Source organism: Opisthocomus hoazin, chromosome 2 (genome assembly GCF_030867145.1).
Source record: "Opisthocomus hoazin isolate bOpiHoa1 chromosome 2, bOpiHoa1.hap1, whole genome shotgun sequence".
NCBI classification, from domain to species: domain Eukaryota; kingdom Metazoa; phylum Chordata; class Aves; order Opisthocomiformes; family Opisthocomidae; genus Opisthocomus; species Opisthocomus hoazin.
In genome coordinates, this window is record NC_134415.1 from 33,504,620 (window position 1) to 33,524,692 (window position 20,073).

The 20,073-nt window shown below is 50.1% G+C and overlaps 1 protein-coding gene across 1 annotated transcript in view; it reads left to right on the forward strand.

The window, feature by feature from the left end:
• The window catches only part of GALNT14 (polypeptide N-acetylgalactosaminyltransferase 14), a 102,120-nt gene that overhangs the window by 71,496 nt on the left and 10,551 nt on the right, over positions 1–20,073 (forward strand). Inside the window, exons 5-12 of the mRNA XM_075445965.1 lie at positions 1,372–1,437; positions 3,194–3,315; positions 8,082–8,169; positions 8,850–8,934; positions 10,338–10,441; positions 15,185–15,311; positions 17,896–17,988; positions 19,337–19,420. Coding sequence (XP_075302080.1) covers positions 1,372–1,437; positions 3,194–3,315; positions 8,082–8,169; positions 8,850–8,934; positions 10,338–10,441; positions 15,185–15,311; positions 17,896–17,988; positions 19,337–19,420 — 769 coding nt within the window. The remainder of the gene's footprint in view (positions 1–1,371; positions 1,438–3,193; positions 3,316–8,081; positions 8,170–8,849; positions 8,935–10,337; positions 10,442–15,184; positions 15,312–17,895; positions 17,989–19,336; positions 19,421–20,073) is intronic.

Consider the following 20,073-nt stretch of genomic DNA (forward strand, 5'->3'; position numbering starts at 1 on the left):
GTTTGTAGAGATGCAGCTCCCCTATCACAGCGTGCCCAGTAGCATGTGCTTGGGAGAAGGAGCAGGGCTGGGTTTCAACTCATCCCAGGGCACCAGGGGGGAGCCTGTTTCCTGTGTAACTTAGAGTAGCCCCTCAGCTACTTGAAATCAGCGCTTCTCAGCTGTCTTACATCTTCTTTCCTGTGATAGTCTGAGCCTGCTGGCATCTATTCTGCATGTATTTACATAAAATACATGTATTTGCATAATACGCTATACACACACGGTCAGTTTTCTCCCTGCAACCCACCCCAAGAAATTGGTGCTTTTATCTTGTTCCCAGTTGTGTCTCATTTCTCACCTCTCCCTGCCCGCTGGTCTTTTATTCTCTGGGATGCAGTTGCTCTGTGCGCGGGTTCCCGCTCTTCGCAGCAAATCTCCATCGCAGGTCCGTGGCCAGCCCCTGCCACCTCAGCTCCCCTGGTGTGCGCAGAGCAGCGCAGCTCTGTACCTGACTTGTTAGTGATATGGGTACAAGATGTCTCTTGTCAGCAAAGATTGCTGGAGGGGATGAAAGCGCCCGGAGATGTGTGCAGGCACAGGGGGCAGGTGGAGGGGATGGGGCACACGCGTGTGCGTTTATAGTGCCGAAGAAGATGACGTGGAGCAGTGAGAGGCATGAAGGGGTTGCGGAGGTCACGGCGTGGGTGTGTGGAGGTAGAGGGGGCTATGCTGGGTGCACTTGCCTCTGGACCCAGCTCTTGCTGGGAGAAATCCAGGTGGGGAGGGATCCTGGGGCTGGAGGCAGCACCAGGGCAAGAGCAATGGCAGCAACTGCGTGTGGGATTGCGGGACCTCCCTAGCTCGGGTGCGAGTGGCTGTGGGGCCTCTCTGCACCGTGGAGCTGCTGCCCCGGGCATGAGGAGCCCCCAGCTGCTCCACAGGGCTCTCTGACCGTTACTTTCTCCTTGCTGAGGGCTCACAGGTCACCTCAGGATGGTCCGGCCCTGCCACGCAGACATGCATCAAATGGCTTATGTGTCGCTTTGCAGCTACCAAAAATAGTGATTTGCATTAATGTGCAAAAGCTCTGACTCTGACCCCAACCATGGCTCTTCTATGCTGACTTTGTACGATAATTCATCTGGTTTTGGTGTAAATCCACTGGGTTTACACTAGTTTTACAAAAACTGCTGCTGTGCCAATCCTGATTTACGCTGCATGAGAGAAGGGCTGAGACTGTTGTGCCCAGCAGTGCCATCCCCCTTACAAGCCATCAGCCAGTCTGGGACAGGGTCCTCTCCCTGCTCCCAGTGCCCCCTAGGACCATTTCTGCTGCCAGTGCCACCGTGAGGGCTGAGGGTGACATCTCCTCCCTTTGTGTTTCCCAAGCTGACGACTGCCGCTTGTTGGGCAAGCTCCCCAAGGTGAAGTGCTTGCGGAACGAACGGCGAGAAGGTAAGAGCTGCCTGTCCAGGACCCAGGTGGTAAAGCCAGATTTTGGGAGGGTGAAAGTGATGGAGCAGGGGGAGACATCAGTGGAGTGGGTGATGAGGGAGGTCAGTGGCTCTTGGGGACTGGGGGCCCTGATAAAAGGAGATGTGATAAAGAGCTGAGAATTGAAATGGATTTCCCCCCCCTCTTTTTTTTGCTGAAAAAGATGGTAGTATTAAGATATCCAATGAGGCTCAGCTGTAGCTTATTAGCCAGAAAATTAGAACAGGCAAAACAAAGCCCCGGGTCTTATTTTTAAAAATGTTTGCTCTAATGAAAGAGAGATCTGCTCTTGCTGCTTCTGTGGGAATTCTTTTAAAAAATTAATTTATTATATTTGAAAGATTTAGAAGGGCTATATGGAGAATGAACGTATGCCCTACTGGGCTGCTGCTGGCCACCTTTTGAGACATTTTCCAGCTCCCCATAGTCTGAATGGGTCATTTCAAGTCCTGCTTTGCATTATTAGGAAAACACAAACAAGTAAGTTTTTTCATGCTGAAAATTAAGGTGTGAGTCCAGGTGTGTGTCGGGTTGGGGAGATGGAGGAGCAGAGAAGGTTAGTCTGAGGATTGTTTCTGCAGAAGTTTTCAGCTCCACAGGTCTGGTTTGAGGGTGGCATTACCCTCTGCAGGGCTAAGAGACTTATCTGCGTTGGCAAGAGGGTAGAGGAAGTCTCCATAGGTCTGCATCTCCTTCTCACCCTTGTCCCCTCTGTTATGGGCATATGTACATGCTCATCCCCAGCCCTGGATGGACCTGCAGGTATTCGTGCTCTGTAAAACAGTCAGGATTTGGGAACCCAGCCTAGAGGGCTTATCTCACTTAGTAGGTCACTGAAGCTGTGTCCCTCAGGACCTGCCCAGATTTGGGGAGTGCTGGGGTAGATACAACAGACAGTGCCTACCCACAAGATCTTAGAAGGTGCACAGAGAGATACAGGGACAACCTGTGTTGCAGGAGGCAACCTTGCCAAATGGTGGATTGCTCCAGGCTTTGTTCTCCTGTCCCTCTCCCTCCTGCCCAGAGGCTGTTCCTTGACCCCTTTCCTCTAGGGAATTTTGACAGGAAAGTCAGCGACCTCCTCCTGTGTGGACCAGGCGCAGCTGCTCCCAAAACCCTTTTGTGTCTCTTTATCTGCCCCTATCTCTTCTTGTATTACTGCTGTTTCTCCTTCATCGAGAAGCTCTGCTCCCCTTGAGCAATGTGTGTGTCCTTCTGTTTGCTAGTGGGCCATCTTCTTTCTCATGTTGCAGTTCAGCATTGGCCATAGGCAGACAGAGTGTTGCAAAGCCAGCTGATTCCTATATAAATAGGTGGTTTCCCACAGAAAACCCACCCTCGACTCCCTTGGCTTATTCCCTGCGGACTTAGGTCTACGTTAGTTTTATTACTTGCGGGGAGTTATGGAAACATTTCGAGTCCTGTTTTGCCCCAGAAGGTGACAGCAGAAATAATTGCACAAATTAAGGATTGGCATAAATGCCATAAATCATTAATCTCGGTGAAGCCATTTGTTTACTTCGGTGACCTTGGGAAATGGTTGGCATGCCTTGCAGCACTGGGAAGGGGGCAGTGAACCCAAGCCGTGTTTTATCCGAATGGGATTTAGATGGGCCACAACCCAGGAGATGTGAGAGTGCAGGAGACTCTGCTGGAGGAGCCTGGGGACATTGCCCAGCCATCTGGGCGGCAGCTGACGTGGTGTGTCCCTGAACAGGTCTGATCCGGTCCCGAATCCGAGGGGCAGATGAGGCGCAAGCAGGAGTCCTGACCTTCCTCGACAGTCACTGCGAGGTGAATAAGGACTGGCTGCTCCCTCTGCTGCAGAGGATCAAAGAGGTGAGTGCTCCTGAGACCAGGGCCATCCTCAGGGGATGAGCTGCTGATGTCCACCTCCCCTTCCCTCTCAATGGGCATGACCACCCAACTGTAACCATCTGCATGCAGGCATACGAGTGAGAAAGCGATGAGCTTTTGGGGTGCAAAGCATTCTTTTCTGGTCTTCCTCCACCCAGCAGCCAGGTGGGGTTGTCTCCGTGACTGGGAGAGTGGGAGGAGGTGCTTCACAGGGCAGTGGGGCTCTAACTGGCAAGCACAGGCTGAGTGGTGAAAGGGGAATAGGTGGGCAGTGCTCCAGCAGAGTTTTTAATTAGGCTGATGTAAAATTCTCAGTGCTGATGATTTAAGGGAGTGACGGCTCCTTGAATAGGGGCCGAATTTAATTTCATGCAAATTAAGCGCTAATAAATTGATTTAATAGGATTTAAATTCTGCTGATTTCGGAGCAGACAATGACATTCGCCTTTCGCCGGCGGCGACTCTCTCGCCAGACGTGCACACGGAGGCTCCTGGCGCCTTGTCACTCGAGTCAGAGGGAGCTCTGTGCTGGTGACCTGCTGGCCCGGCGTGGGGGACGAAGCCTTCAGCTCCATTGCGGACGCGTGGTCCTTTCCCTTTGCTGTGCCTTGTTGCCCCACCCTTGCTATGCCTCTGGTTGCTAGTATTTATTACTCATTAATTTTAAAACTACTGATTTCAGTTGAAATGGGACAGCTGAGGAGCAAGGGGAAGCCAAGGCAGTGGGTTATGGGGAAGCCTGCTCGGCTGGTGTTCGTGGTGCCCCTCATCCCGGGTGTCCTGCTCTGCACGCCTCCATGCGTGTGTCGCGAATGAGCCGTTAGGTCACTTAAATGATCACTCAAAGGTTTGCAAGAAAAGATCTTACTGAAAACCTAGAGAATGTGATTTTACAGAGTTCATTGACAAGTTTCACTCTATTACTTAGTAAATGAGTGATAGCTGTGCTGGCTGGGCTGTGCATCATCCCCTGTGCACAGCAGCGATGGGACGGGGGGAAGGGGGACGCAGCACCGGGTCAGCTCACTCCACTGTGGGCAAGGGCAGTCGGTGCTGCTCGTGCTTGTAGCACAGCCAGCACCAGAGGGGCCCCAACCTCAATTTGCAGACTGGGCCACAGCCCTGCTGATAAATGGTAACATAATGAAAACGGCCTTTTCGTATCATCGATCGCGGGTCTGGTGGAATTACAAGAATGTGTGCTGTGAAACCCCACTTGAGCCTTGTAGCTGGCCTGCCTCCGGGTGGGATTCACCACTAGACTTTACTGTATCAGTTGTTTCTCTGAGCTTTTTTGAGGGAGGCATTCCTCATTCTCTGCTGAAACCCTGATGTATTTCAGCGAGGAATATCCAGAGCAATTGCCTCTTTCCCAGGCAGAGCTTTTGAGGTGTTTTGGCAGGAGAAGGGCAGCAGTGGTGGCAGGAAGGGGCAGGCAGAGCTGCTTTGCCACACAGCTCGGGGACTGTGCCCCACATTCAGTACCTGTGGGGTAGGTGACTGTGGATGCCAAGTGCAGCATCGATACAGGAGTTTCACTGCGTCATGGTCTGAATATAGCACCAGATGCACCGATCACCTCTGTGAACTTGTTTTCACTTGCTTTCCTAGGTTAGGTCTTTCTCTGGCTGAAGTAGGGCAGTTGGTAAGCTTGTGCTTCTCCTCATGCTGCATTTGTCTTGCCCAGCGTGCTGCAGCCCAGCTGAAGGCAGCGAGGGAGGCTTTCTGTGCAGAGGATTGAGGGACTTGCAAACAAAGCGGGGTCTCGCTTGATTGCTTTTTAACTGCTCGCAAAAGCTGCGGGGTAAGGGCAACGGGTCCTCGGTTTCCTTCTTCCCAGCACCCCCCCCTCCCCTTTCCATCAGGGTTAAAATATTGATCAATGAAGTGTCTGAAATGTTACTGCTGCCACCTTCAGGCTGTGCTAACAGCCATCTTCCCTGGCCGATCACTCGGGTGAGGGTCAGACGCCTAGAAAGAGCATTTGCTTACTGTGTTACTCCTGGGAACAGTCTACTTTGAGCTAATGTGATTTAATTTTCAAGCAAAGAAGCGGTGATTGCCTCGAAGCACACCCGGTGCTCTCGCGACCACCAGCCACCTTGCACACTGCTTCTCTTTTTCTTTTTTTCTTGGCTAGAGCAGCCATTCCTGCAGCTTTCCATGGTGGGGAACGCCGGAGCCTGTGTCTGCCACCGTGCACCCACATGAAGGTGTCCCCTGAGCCCCATATCGAGCTGTCCCAGCAGCCGATGGCATCGCCCCCCCCTCCCTAGACCCACACTCCCTTTTGGGTGTGGGCAGCGTGTGCCCCACACATGGGTTTGGAAACCAGCAGGACTAGGGAGTCTAAGAGCAAGTGAAGAGGTGCAGGGGGGAAGAGAGGGGACCTAGGGGGTCTCAGACCTGTGCCTGGGAGGGTGCATGTCCCAGGGAGTGGCAGCGATGGCGGGTGTTTTGCACCAGCGTGTTTGTGAGTGTATGACTGTTCAGCACGTGGGCACACGGACTCTGTGTTTTACTTACAGAACAAATATCTCTAGTGCATTAATGGTGCATTTTGACTGAATAACTGTTCTAAAAATGTAATTATCCAGCCCAAGACTTTTTTACATCATGATTCAACAAGCTCGCCCCAAAACTGAATTTGCAAATGGCACTGGGATGAACCAGTGGATGGTGACCCCTGAATTCCAGCATTCCCTCCCAGTCTGGTGCTCCCCTGGGGTAGGGGGAAGCAGGTGAGGGGCAGCCTGGCCCTCTCACCTTGCCTGATACTGCTGTGGGGCCAGAGGAGCAACTGTGGCCTGTTTTGTTGTCCATTACAAAGTCATGATGTAGAGGCTGGGAGACAAACTGGAATCAAGGTCTTTTTCCCTAGGTAGAAACATATCCATTGTCTTCAGGGCCATTTTCAGGGATTTTTTTCCTGTTGGTTTAGTTCCATAATTTGGTTTATTTGAGAAATGTGTCTGAGAAATGCATTTGCAGGTTTTTGAGAATTTCAAGTGAAAGAGGATTGAAGATTTGGGTATTGTTAATATTAACATGCCCTGGCATGAGAGGGTATCATAACCACAGAAAGGTGAAGCTGCCTATAATAAGATCTGGTGCTCGACCCAAAATAAATCATAGCAACAGCACTGTGCTCTCAAACATGCTGTGCTTTTCTATTGAGGGTCAGAGAGACCTTCCTGAAAGCTGAGTAAATACAGATGTCCCCATGACACGGCAGCAAAAGTGAGGCAGGGAGAAGGTTGCACTGCTGAAGGCTGCTAGCACTCTGCAGTAGCACGCTCAACCAAGAGGTAAAGGGGGATTTTCTTACAAGAAGTTGTGCTGTGCAATGAGTATAGGTGTGAGACTGAAACTGGGGACAAGTGTGGGCTAGTTAGAAGTGCTCACCAGTAAGATGCTTGAGAGGCAAGTTTCAAATGAGTAGATACAATCCTTTCCCTGCACTGTTCAGCAGGCGAAGCAGATGCTTTTCTTAAAACCTTTCCCCTACCCTCAGGCAACCAAAGGATGCTCAGGTATATTGAGCTGTGGCAGTTTTGGGGGTACTATGCAGAAGCTGTGATGGGTATGAAAGGCTCCTTGAGCTTGGATGTGACTCAAATTTCCCCATCTGGTATGTGACTTGACTTTCTCCAAGCAGGAAGTAGGTACAGCAGACCTTGCCCTTTCTGGGCAATGTTTGACTTGCAGAAAGTCATGTTAAGACTCCTGACTTGATGTTATTATGGAAATACCAAGTATTTGTCATGCTCACTTGAGAAACCTGAGCTCTAGTCCAGCTCCCAGCTCATGGCCTTTGGTTGCTTCTTCCTACAGCTGCATTTGAATACTTTTTGTCAGGACTGATTTCTAAAACAGCGTCTTTTTGGAGCAAGAGAGCAAGCCCGTGTGTTCTCAGATGCTTTCCTTTACATGGCTGTGAAAAACGATTTGATCTGGCCAGGGTAAAAGCTTGAAGTTTGAGCTATAATTGGAGTTTGGGATTTTTGAAAAGAAAAAGGGAGATAAGAGACCAGTCAAAGCTGTCAGAGTCTCTTCCTCCTGTAGATATTTTTGTTCATAACTGTTTGTATAATCTCTTTGCCCATAACAAGATGTTAATTGAATCACCATCAACTATTTAAAATAATTCAGGTCTTTTTTTTTAACCCTTTCACACCTTTGGCAAAACTCTAACTGTATCCCCTTAGTTTGTACATTTAAAAAATGCCTGTATTTAAGCTGCTTGACTGTCTATGTTTTTCCTCTATTGTTTCAACTGCCTGTTTGTAGTCTGACTTCTGAAATGCAGTAAAAAGTATTTAAGGGAGGTAAAAAGGGAATACATTTGGTGAATTTACAAAAGGCAGACAGAGCTTTGCCTCCAGCCGAGTTCAGCGCTGAGTACATCCACAGCCTTCGGAGGGAGAGACTGCCGGTGAAGCCAAAGCTGGTGAGGGATGCTAGCTCAGCGGCCCAGCAGCACACAGCTCTCTTTCCCAGGAGAGACAGTGCCTGCCTTCCCAGGCTCCCAGCAATACCTCTGCCACTTGGTGCTGCTACCGTTAATTCCTCAGATGAAATGATGCAATGGCTGAGGAGGAGGAAGAAGCGATGGGCACTTGTCCCTGACAAACCTGAACGACACCAGAATTTCCAGCCACCTGCTGTCTCCAGGAGTTTAGAGCATCTCTTGACTGGTCTGAGCAGTGTGATCTGAAGTCACGAGTCCCCTTTCTTCTGCTTTCCAGGATCCCACCCGAGTGGTCAGCCCCGTTATTGACATCATCAACTTGGACACTTTTGCCTACGTGGCGGCTTCCTCAGACCTCAGAGGAGGTAAGTCCAAGCCACATTTATGCCCCGTAGGGACCTGTCCTATGCTGTGAACCTGCACTGGCCCAAGGAACTGGTGGCTCTGCAACACACCGCTGGCTCCTGCTATCTTGCAAAAAGCACATTAGCACTGCTCAGTGCTCCCCGCTGGCTGTTTTCAGGCGATTTCAGGGACAGGTAAACGTGGCGTGAGGATTGGTGTTTGCTACAGTGGATAAGGCGGTCAAGCAGGAAAGAAGGGTCATGGTAAAGCCACCCTTGGCAGCACTGAAAGCTGGGTGGCCGACAAGAGGAGATGGGGAATGTCTACACAGCAAATCGAAGATGCGACTGTGGCGCTTATTAGTATGCTTGTGCTATTTGTAGCACGCAATATCCATCAGACCGTGTATCTGTGTGCACAAGGGGACAAAGTGAGGTTTCAGCAGCAGCTTTAATTCTGACTTTTCCTGACTTTGGAGTGCTTGACTTTGCAATTGTAATGCAATATGTTGTTTCTTGTTCATATGCAGTAGTAAAATGTGTTAGTGATTTGACTCTTCTCCCAAGAGCCGCGTCTCCATGGCTTAAGTAATTTGAAAGTGGGGAAAATAATCCATCAAACGCTGCTTCTGCAGCCTGCATTGCCTTCAGTCTATACCCATTTCTAATTTCTCCATGGTACTTCTCTACTTTGGTTTTAGGTTTTGACTGGAGTCTGCATTTCAAATGGGAGCAGCTTACCCCAGAGCAGAAAGCAAAACGACTTGATCCCACCGAACCCATTAAGTAAGTCGAGAGGGGGAATGAGGCACTTGAGGAGTGTGGGGCAGGACAGGTGTCTCCTCTGACCTCATGTGTGTCACCATGCACCACAGCAGTGTGATATTCCTTCCAGGACAGCTCTGAACTACTAATACCTGTGGCGAGCTCGTGGCTCACTTGGGTTTTCAAGTACAGCTTCACCTACCAGCATTGAAGCCTGAAGGTGCTACAAAGGTAGAAGGGGTATATTTATGGTTATTTGTGTTTTGGTAGTGCTAAGGAGGCTGAATATGGTTAGGGGAAAAACCCAGTGCTCCAGACTCCTGCCTCTCTCAGTTCAGCTATCACTTAAAAATTAGCAGTGTCCTCAGCCCGTTTGATAAAATGTGGTGTCTAGTCCGGCCTTTCCAGATCAGCACTACTTTTCTGGACCTCGCTGAAGGCTCCTCAGGAATTCAGGATGTGCACAAGAGACAACAAAACTGGATGGGAGAGATGCCATCAGTCCTCATGCTGTGGGATGGAGGGAGTCCCTTATTCTGCTGAAAATCTCTCCTGACAGCAAGCCGAGTGCTGCTGTCTGCATCCCCAGCCATGAAGCGCTGGGGTGTGTGGCATGGAGGACACCAAGTGTTGGGGGAAGCTCAGGGCCTCAGAAAGCTTGCAGGGGAGCAAAGCACTGTTTCTCCTTAGGATTCTGTTAACAGGAGCTCTCGCTGGCTGCCTGAAGGCTCGTGTTCCTGGTTGTCCCGCCATGTAGGGTACAGTGGAGACTTGCCTGGGCGCAGCAGTCACCCAGCTCCTGCCGAGCCTGTGCTAAGGCATCCGCACTGTCTGCAGTTGAATGGAGATGGGACTTGTGCCAGTAAATGGCGAGTCTCCTCAAGCTATCTTCTGGGTCTGCCTTCCCCTCCTCCATGGACTTCTCTGTGCAGTTTTCTTAGCTAATCCAAAGAATGAAAAATAACCCTGTTTTGAAATAAAGATCACACAGCTAGTGATGGCTTTTAAAAAGCCCTTCTGAATTGGCTCTGCCTTCCTCTTCCCAGCGGAATGGTGCTGTTAATAGGCTGGCTCCAGGCAAAAAGCCCGTCTGAGTGAATAACCCCCCCGAGCGCTAAGTACATTTTTGATGCTGAAGCCTACAATCAGGGCTGTGAACTTTGGGCTTGTAGGAGTTGTGCTGACGGGTGCGTTAGCCAGTCATTAAGTGCCAGGCAATTTATGATTGACAGAAAAATACCAAAGCAGCTGAAAGAAAGTCTCAGATGCTTTTTGAGGTGTGTCGTCCTTGTTTGGTGAGAAGGAGATACATAGGTAATGTCCTGATGATGGAAGAGGAGGAAAAGGGAAGGGCTGCTTCTGTGCATCCAGGGGCTGCAGCAGTGTTTGAGAGTGTGTCCCCTCTTCCCTTACCCATTCTGCAGGACTCCCATCATTGCCGGGGGGCTGTTTGTGATCGACAAATCTTGGTTCAACCACCTGGGGAAGTACGACAGTGCCATGGACATCTGGGGCGGGGAGAACTTTGGTGAGTCACTCTTCTTCCTCCTACACCTTGCTGTGTTGGCTTCTCTCCCTGAGTCATGCCAGATGGCTACAAGGTCGGTCTGGACTTCGCTTTGAATTCTCTGCATGGTTACCCTCACTTACTTTTATAGGTTACAGTCTTAGGTGAGTAAGGGATCCAACAACCATGAATGATGGGAAGTGAGCAACTGGTGATACTTGGGACTCCCAGCCTTCCACACTGCTTTGATTTTCTATAGGTAGATACCCTAAACCACCAAGTTTTCAGCTTTGGTGTTACCAACAGAGGAGAGAACGCCACACGCACCCTCCTGTTCCTTCCTGATCTTATTTTCTTGCTAATAAAGCAAAGACGTGTCTTCTTCCATTGTCTGACGGCAGCGTTTTGAAGCTATGAACTGAGACATCAGTGCCTCCCTGAGTTTGCAGAGTGCCTGAAACAGTGGCTCCATCGGCTTGCTGCAAGCAGATGGCAAAGCAACATGGCTGCTTATCCATTCCTGTATGGCTAAATGGCTGAGCGCTGCCAGGCTCTCCTTGACACTACCATTTTTCCTGTATGGAAAAAAAAGTGTTAAAAGAGCTGATCAAAATTCAGTCACCTGTGCCCATTATCACGGGGCAAGACGGACATTAAGAAATCTCCTGCATGCAAACTTGAGAGGGCACATGAAAGAGGTAACAGGCTGTCCCTTGTCGCCCACGTCAAACGGAGCTGGATCAGGCTGGGCTGTTCTCTCTTTGAAGCCGCAGCGATGCTGCAGATCAGAGCAATAGACTGTATCCGTGAAAGGAGGAGGAGGCGCTTGATGTCAGGGAGGCAGATCAGAACCTGGCCTTAATAGCTTACACCTCTGGGGAGTATGGCTAGCAAGGAAGGAAGGCTCTTGTGTCTTAACACATACAGCGATGCTGTCAGTCATCCAAGGGAACAGATGCTGCCGCCTTGCAATAACCCATCCGCTGCCTGGCACTGTTGTTTCCTTCACATGCCTTTTTCCTCTAGCATATTTTATTTATTTATATCTTGTTATGCAGTAGGATCCCTTGCCCTCATGCTTTCTCTCTGTGGGTGTGTGTCTTACCACCGATCTGACCCAAAGTGTCTGCTCCTCTGAGTGGGGTGGCTCTGAGGAAACCTAGGAGGGAGCAGCAGCCCTCCCACCTCCCCTGATGAATCAGCAGCCCAAACAAAGCATTTAAGAAGGGACTAGACAGGAGGAGAGGGACTTCTGCCCTGCGCCTGACCCGCTGTCCATCTCTGCTGCTCTCCTCTGACAGCAGCCAGCATGAGCTGCTCCTGGGAGATGGACAGTGATGGGGCAGCCTGCCCTTTGGGGAAGCGTGGTCCCCACAGCTTGTCTGATGCCCTGCAATGGCAGGTGTTGCGTTCCTCACCTGTGGTTGTGGCCTGTCCTACAGACTGCAGTGTTTCCCTTACTGGTCCTGACCGAACGGCCACTGGCTGTGCTGCAGGCTGTAATGCTGCCTCAGGGCATCGGCCTGGCAAAGGGAAGCCAGACAGGTTAATGCTGCAACAAAGAAGTGCAGGTCTGCATAGCAGCAGGGCAGATCCCGTCTTGCCCATCGCCCTGAGAGCAGAAGCTTGCCCGGCTCAAAGCTGCATCTTCTGCAGGCGCAGCAGTCAAGGGCAGCATGTCCCACCTCTCCTTTGCACACAGGCAAGGGCAGCTGGGACCCTACTGGCCCTGGTCACACCTGGGCAGGTGACTGAGGGCAGGAGCTGACGGAGCAGCTCCTCATTTTGGGCGCTTGCAGTGAACCGTGCTTTTTCTGGTAGCTTAGTCCTGAGGGGGTGCAGGACTCTGGTTCTGGGGAGCGTTACTGCTGCCTTTAATGTTGTTGCCTGGGCAGCTAGAGGGAGCTGGAGACTTCAGGCAAAACAAAAGCAAGTGTATTTGGATTAGGAAGAGGACATTGTAGGTGTTCTACTTCTTAGATTTGCTTAATCATAGAACCATTAAGGTTGGAAAAGACCTCTAAGATCATGAAGTCCAACCGTCAACCCGTCACCATCATGCCTGCTAAACAATGTCCTGAAGTGCCATATCTACATTTTTTTTAAACACCTCCAGGGATGGTGACTCCACCACTTCCCTGGGCAGCCTGTTCCAATGCTTCACAGCTCTTTCAGTAAAGAAAAATTTCCTGATATCCAATCTAAACCTCCCCTGTTGCAACTTGAGGCCATTCACCCCTGTAGGTGAATTGATGAGTAGTGGCAGAAGGACTTGCAGACCAGCAGGAAGCACTAAAGGTATTTTGCCAAGCTAAGGCGAAGCCCAGTGCACACCAACACTGCTCGCATCTCTCCTGGGAGCCACTTGGAGAGGCCACCTGCACTGGGGACATCCCTTGAGGGTCAGGTGAAGCACGCTGGCGGTTCCTGCTCCCCTGGCTCCTCTGAGCTGGCCCCGTGCCATACCTTCCCTGGTGCCTCAGTTTACCTCCTCCTGAGGCATTTAGCTCTTGGCTGCCTGTCTGGAGACCTTGTTTGTTAGCTGCCATGGATGGCTCCGTGGGGCATCCCTACCTGCAGAAACCTGTGCTTTAATTGCTTCTGCTGAGACTGGAGCAGGGTCTGCAGGGTGCAACATGTCTGAAGCAGAGCTCGGACTCCTCACCATCCCCTGCCTTTCCAGCACTGTGTTCTCATTCCAGTTTGCAGTGCACAGAGATCACCTCAGCCCACATCTTCATTAGACTTTAAGAGCAGGTGAGGACTGAACGGTGCAGGTCTTTCCCTCAGCACTTCAGAGAGCTGCTCTTCTCCCAGGCTGAGCAGAAGGACCAGAGGAGGGGAAGGCAGGACGCAGCAGCCACGCTGTAGTTCACAGCTGCTCAGCCAGTTGTCCCCCTTTACTGGACACCCTTCTGATTTACTCAGCAGCGCTGGCAGTGTGGCCAGAGCTGTGACACACAAGCAAATGAGAGCAACAGCCACGTGTGAGGGGAACTGAGCGCAGCAGCTTAGAGCGGCCGCATCCTGCTGTAATCTCATTTCCCTGCAGCTGTGATTAAGGTTGCTCCCAATATAGCACCAGGACACGGCACAAGGGCACGTTTTATTGGCCTGTTAATACCCAGCGCTGGGGAAAGTGGTGACGCTCCAGCTGCTGTTGCAGCTCTTGCCTGTAAACACAGCAGTGAAGGGAACAGGAGGGGATTTCTGGAAAAAAATGCTTCTCATCCCTGCTGTGCTTTCCCACCCCAGCCTTTGCTGTCCCCTGCTGCCAGGGCCGGCTGTTGGGGATGGGCTCAAGCCTTGAGGTTTGGACCCAAGCATCAAGGCGAAGGGGCTTTGCGGCTGTGCCAGACTCCCATTTCCACCAGCTCAGGAGCAGGCAGGCATGCTGGGAGCGGGAACGGGAGCGCCGTGCAGCCAGCTCCCACCTCTGCAGTGACCTGCACCTTATGGCTGAGCCACGCGTGCTGAGGGTAGGTGGCTTTGGAGGTCCACGCTCCGATTCTCCTTCACTCCCTGAAGCTGTGAGTTGGTTTTGGAGGGATGGCAGCTTTGCAGGCCGGCAGTGCCTGCTGTTGGAGGAGGAGGAGTGCCCGCTGTCCACACTGCCCAAATGGCCTTCCAGGCGCTTGCTTTGCCAGTGTCCGACCTGGGGACGAGTCATCCCTGTGCTGGCGTGTGAGGGGACTGCCGGGAGAAAGAGCTGGCAAAGATGATGGGTCTCCTCCTGTCTGGCTTCTTAAATAAGGTGGGGTGTGTGAAAAGGAATTTGTAGTTTTGGAGTAAATACTTGTTATGTGTAGCTCTGTACTGTCAACAAATGTTAAAACGGGATGCAAAGAACTGTAGAAGCCTTTTCTTTTTAATTTCATCTCTTTTCCGTGCTGGTTCTGTCTAAGCATGACTGTCTGACAATATAGGTGCAGATTCATAGCTTCACAGCCGTTAGGACCAGATGGACCCATTAGATCAGCCTTTCTGCTCACCCATCCTACCTCGCCAGCTCGGATTTCATCCAGCTCCCTGCCAAGAGCCCTGTAACTCCTGGTGTCAATTGTGCCACAAGCTCTTTTTCCTCCAGAAGGGCTTCATGGACCAGCCAGAGTGGCTTGGGGAAACCAGGAGACATTTTGTTTACTGATAGCTTATCCAGATTTTTTTGATAATCCCTCCTGCCACTGACCTTCACTTGTGTGAAGGTGTGTGCCTGGTGGGGTCACAACATTGGCACTCAAGACCCAGAGTAAGTGCTGGGCAGCATAAGCTCCTATCCATTTCGGGACAGGTGATGGATGCACAGCTCTGTGTTCGCTTTGCAAAATCAGTGGTAGATTCATAAAGATAATGACCATTACAGTCATTAATAAACAGAATTCATGGCCTCTCTTGGTGAACTTGATAGCCGTTTGGAGGGAAGTGACTCTGAAATAGGCAGTGCAGAAGTAATTAGGGGAGCACAGAACTGGCAAGAAGATTCTGCAATGTAAGCGGGGCTGCATGAAAAGGGACTGACTTACCATCTTGCTTTTGCCGTTGTGATACCACTTGCTGTGCTACAGGCAGTTTTCTAGTGCATTGACTTCAAACAGATCGCAAGAAGCTTTGAAATGCGCTTTTAAGGGAGTTGTGCCTAGGAAAGCCCCTCTGGTAATTGATTTACCCCACTTTAATGTGGCAGAGGATGAAGTGAGAGGTAACACCAGGATCCAGCCTGCTCTAGGACAGAAAGACAAAATGCTGAAGCTGCTTCTCTTCCAGAAATCTCTTTCCGTGTGTGGATGTGTGGAGGGAGCCTGGAAATCATCCCCTGCAGCCGCGTTGGACACGTCTTCCGGAAGAAACATCCATATGTCTTTCCAGAGGGAAACGCCAATACGTATATTAAGTAGGTGTTTTGTGCTTGCTTATTTTTTATGAGGTGGAATAAGGTGCTTCCTTGTGGGGAGGGGGAAGCGAGGAAGATGGGGAGGAAAATTTGTTTGGAAAATTTTGAAATATACCTGGGTAAGAATGTCCTGGGCTGAAGAAAATGCAAGCCAGTACAACTATCTCCCTCAGGATATCTACAATGTTGAGAATATGACAGAAATAGGACACTTATATGGTACCTTTCATCAGCACGGAAGCAGAGGGACAGCCCCAACATCTCCCTGAGCACTAGCTACCGTACCAACAAATGATTTAGACCTTAGGGTCACCAGAACACATTTATAATGACCTGAAATCAGGCTGCCGGCAATGCCTGTCAGTACCCAGTGACCTTAGCTGAGGGCTGAGCATGGCTCAGCTGAACCAGAAAATTTGGTTCCCATTGCCTCTCGGAGAGGGGAGCCTAGCAGCGTGCTGGAGCGGGTGGCTTTGTCTCCGAGCTGGTGCTGTCTCTCAAACAGGGACAGTGAAGGGCCACACCTCGCTAGTGGGGCCACCAGGGCGTCCCAGCTGAAGGGGATCTGTCCTCACATGCAGGAACAGAGACTGTCTGTACTGAAATGGGTACTGAAACCGGTCTGGCTGAAATGGACCAAGATCCTGGAAACGGCAGGCAAAGGAGGAGGTGGTCCAGAAGTGGGAATCGGCATGGGAAAGATGATAGGAGCAGCTGGTGAAGTCAGGAAGGGTTTCCTTCTCTTTCAGAGCATGAGGCTGAAGGTTGTCCATTAAGTAAGTGCCAGGGAAAAACAGCCGAGGCACTGAGACTTAATGCAGCGTTGTTTCTCAGCTAAACTGTGTTTGTGAGTGTTTACACACCAGGCATTCCTTTTAGTGTGGGTTTCCCAGTGTTATAAAGAGCCAACAGTATTTGTGAAGACCCAGCCACCTGCAGCAAGGTTACCACTAACCCGGGCTCTCTGCAGCTTCGCCACACTTTGCTTGAGACGATGAACTGGGGGAGTGCAAATTACACCTCTCGGTTATACCTAATATGTGATTTCCAGCAACGCAGTGTGGGGGGCAGAAAGGGGACCTTGTCACCTTGCTTCAAAAAGACAGCGGTGAGGGGAGTTTGAGAGTCACAAGGAGGGCCCTTGCTTTTAGTAGTGAATTAAGACTCCTACAGAAGAGGCCGGGATGTGGCAAAATCTCTGCTGCCAGAGCCGCTGCAAACCTGAGTGAAAAGGCAGCGTCTGCAGGAGAAGCAAGGGGAGCTTGAACGGGTATGGCTCTTCTGGCTGCACCTCGAGAACAGGGGCACAGGGACTTTGAGCAGGTCTGAATCAACATCCAGGTGTGAGCCTCAGCATTTATCCCCATATTTTCTAGAAACCCAAATGAGATCAGGAAGCCAGGCAAAAAAAATCCTGCACTTTGGGGAAGGTTAGGCACAGATGTAGACACTGTGGTGTAGGCATCTCTTGAGCAAGAGCACTTGGGCTATTGCAGTGGCCAGAGAGAGAGAGGAATAAACAACATGAATCAGCAAGGGGACTGAAAAGCAGTCTGCAGAAACATATCTGTAGGCATTAGAAGATGGGATTTTATTAACATTATGGTACCTATCAGCCTTAAACTTAATGTTTTAGTATATAGACTGACAGGAGAAACAGCTTCTGGCAACATGATGCAATGTGGTACCTCTGTTTACAGAGATGTTAGTAAAAAATACCTCCACCTTTCTACCAGATACTGATTTTTTTCCACACTGCATCTTCAGTGCGAGAGACAGCTCAGGCTCCAGTGTTGTGCTGGATTCATGTACAGACTCTCCTGTTCCAGCGATGTGGGACTTGGCTGGATCGGAGCCTGTCCTGTGGCACCCACAGCCCAGTGGAGTGACAGCAATATCTTGGGGGCACTGGCTTGCCCTGGAGCAGGAGCTTGGAGGACTTTGCCCTGACCTGGGCAGGGATGTGCGGACAGGCGTGGAGCAATTTGCAAGGAGAGTCAGAGCCATCTGAAGTCAACAGAAGGTTTCGTGAGGTTCATAAACCTTCTGCAGACACCTGGCTGGTGTGGAAGACTGACATTTATGCTTCAGCACTGTGGCCAGGGTGGTTTCTCTTAAGTTTGGAGGGCTGAGATTTGCCCCAGTGAAATCCAGTGGTGCAAAGCTGGAGAGTCCATACAGGATTGACACAAAGGAAATATTTGCCTTCGATCTTTGGCAAATTTTGCACCACTTTTCAGAGCTCTGTCTCAGCTGCTAAACAAAACCCCAGGCACACCTGCCTGGGAGATGATGCTTAAGAGAAGATTCAGTTCTGAGTCTGGTGGATACAAAGCATCCAGCTGAATTTGAAATGGTGAATTCTTCAGCCAAGCTTTGGCCTGTTGTGTTTGGTCTCTGGAGTAATGAGGAGGAGGAGTACCTTCTCTGGTAGGGAGGGGTGTGCTAGCTCAAAGGTAGTTTGTGTGAAGCCAAAGACCAAGTTGAGGATGGGAAGAGAGTAAGATGGATCAGTCAGTGCATTTTAGAAAATGTCACCTTGGAGGTTTCCTTGGTTTCACCTGTCTTTTGTTGCCTCCTTCAGAAACACCAAGCGCACTGCGGAGGTGTGGATGGACGAATTCAAGCGGTACTACTACGCGGCTCGTCCCGCAGCCCAAGGGAGGCCTTATGGAAAGTAAGTGTTTTTCTCTGCTGCCTGTACCCTGCCTGTGCCCTGCCTGCTGCAGTGGGTGTTCACAGTGACGTGGCCCTGCTGCGGAAACCCGCCTGCGTTGTTTCTGTAGTAACGCTCAATTAAATGCTAATGGTAGGCAGATGCTATGAGCACAGCAATGAAATGTAGAAACAGCTAGTTTATATGCTGTGCTAGTTTATCCCAGTGAGTGAACCGAATCGAAGTGGGGGAAAACCCCCTCTGCCTATGGCCTGCCCTTGGCATTAGCTACAAGTACGAATGGTCCCAGAGTGGGGGGGGCGGGGGGGAGAGTCCAGAGGTCTTGCTGGCAGGTGAGGGGCAGGAAAATCATCAGGTTTCGGGCCCACTAAGGCTTTGCTGGAGAGGAGCAAGTGCTTTGTATGCAGGGAGTTTGCCATTCATTCTGTGAACAGTCAGAAATACCTCCTTGTCAGGAGGACAGTACGTATTTGTGTTCATTTTCTTGTGTTCTTCTTTTCTTTAGAAAGTTTCCTTTGGGCCACAATGGGTTCCAAATCCAACTCCTAATTTCTTCTGGCTACTCTTAAATTTCTAAGATAAATAAATTGAAATCCTGGTGACTAATCTATTCGCACTAAATTCATACCCTCACCCCATCAGTCAGCATAGAATGAAGTAACAGCTCTGTCCTGCTAAATACACGAGGGTGTAGAGAAAATGAACTATGCTAAGGGAAGGTACTGGAGGGTTCCTACTGCTATTTAAATGTCAGCTCATAACAGCTCCACAGGTAGAGGCTGGCCCAGAGAGATGCTAAAGTTTGGAAAAAGTCACTATACATCCCTCAGCAGAAATTTTGCCCTGGTTAGGGAAAGAAAGAAATATTTCACTGTGTGAGTAACTTCTGCTGACTTCAGTGTGTGTTTAGGTGCTCTTGTGAATCAAGGCCTTGTGTAGTCCTGTAAACTAAGAGTAACTTGTAATAGCATATATTAATTTCCTAGTACATGAATATATTAAACTAATGCTTATTGCATGTAGTAGATAGCATACATTTTTCTACTAATTATTTTTAAATGACTGTACTTTTCCATGAACCTTTCATCCATCAAACTCCAGACTCCTTGTTAAAGTGGCAATGTGTCATCATGTCATCATGCCGTTTTACCAAGTGAGACGGCCAAAGAGGGAGAGGTCAAAGTGACTGATCAAGCTCATGCAGAAGATAGTAGAAAATAGAGCTGTTGATGCTCTTGTGTTTGCTGTCTGTGCATATCTGTTTGGTTTCTCCCAGCCTCCCTTTTCAGTGCATTGGGTCTTACCTTCATGATTTCCATTGTATCTCTACAACATTTTCTTCCCGCAGCATCCAGAGCAGAGTGGAGCTGCGGAAGAGGTTGAAATGCCGCAGCTTCAAGTGGTACCTGGAAAATGTTTATCCTGAACTTCGGTACGGATATGTGATCTCCACCTGTCTCTAGCAGGCCAGTGGCTGCCCCATCCCTCCTGCCCCACAGAGCTTTCCTCTGTTCCGCCAGTCCCCACACCTCCCTCCTGCCCCAGAGACACAGGCACCCCCTCCCTTGGGCTTCGTAGAATGACATAGTGAATTTTATGCTGGCTTTAAACACAGCTTGCTCTCAGTGTGGCATGGTTCATTTGTGATCCTGCTTCCTCTAAGCAGTCTTACAGACTCCATGGCTCTTTTCTGTGGCGCTGGTGTGGGGCAAAGCACCAGTTATTTCTCCTAGCATCTGGGGCTTCCTCAGCTATCCTCCTGCCCTCGCTGCGGGACAGGTGGTATAGAGAAATAGCCAGTCTTCCCAAGGTGGAAGATGCACCATAGCCTTGGTTGTTTCAGTACTTAATGATTCTTGATTATGGAAAAGCACCTCGTTTCCAGTCCTTTCACATTCAAGCCGTTTAAATTTGTGGTGCTGTTCTGTGATACTCAAGACCTCTCTGTTGTGAAACCATCCACTCTAGGAGTTTGTGACCTGTATTCAGGTGGCTCTGGCTTACTCCTAGCCTAATGCTTGGCTTAATATGCACTTCCACAGCTGCTTTTGTGCAAATCCCTTTTAGTCACCAAAATTACTCCAG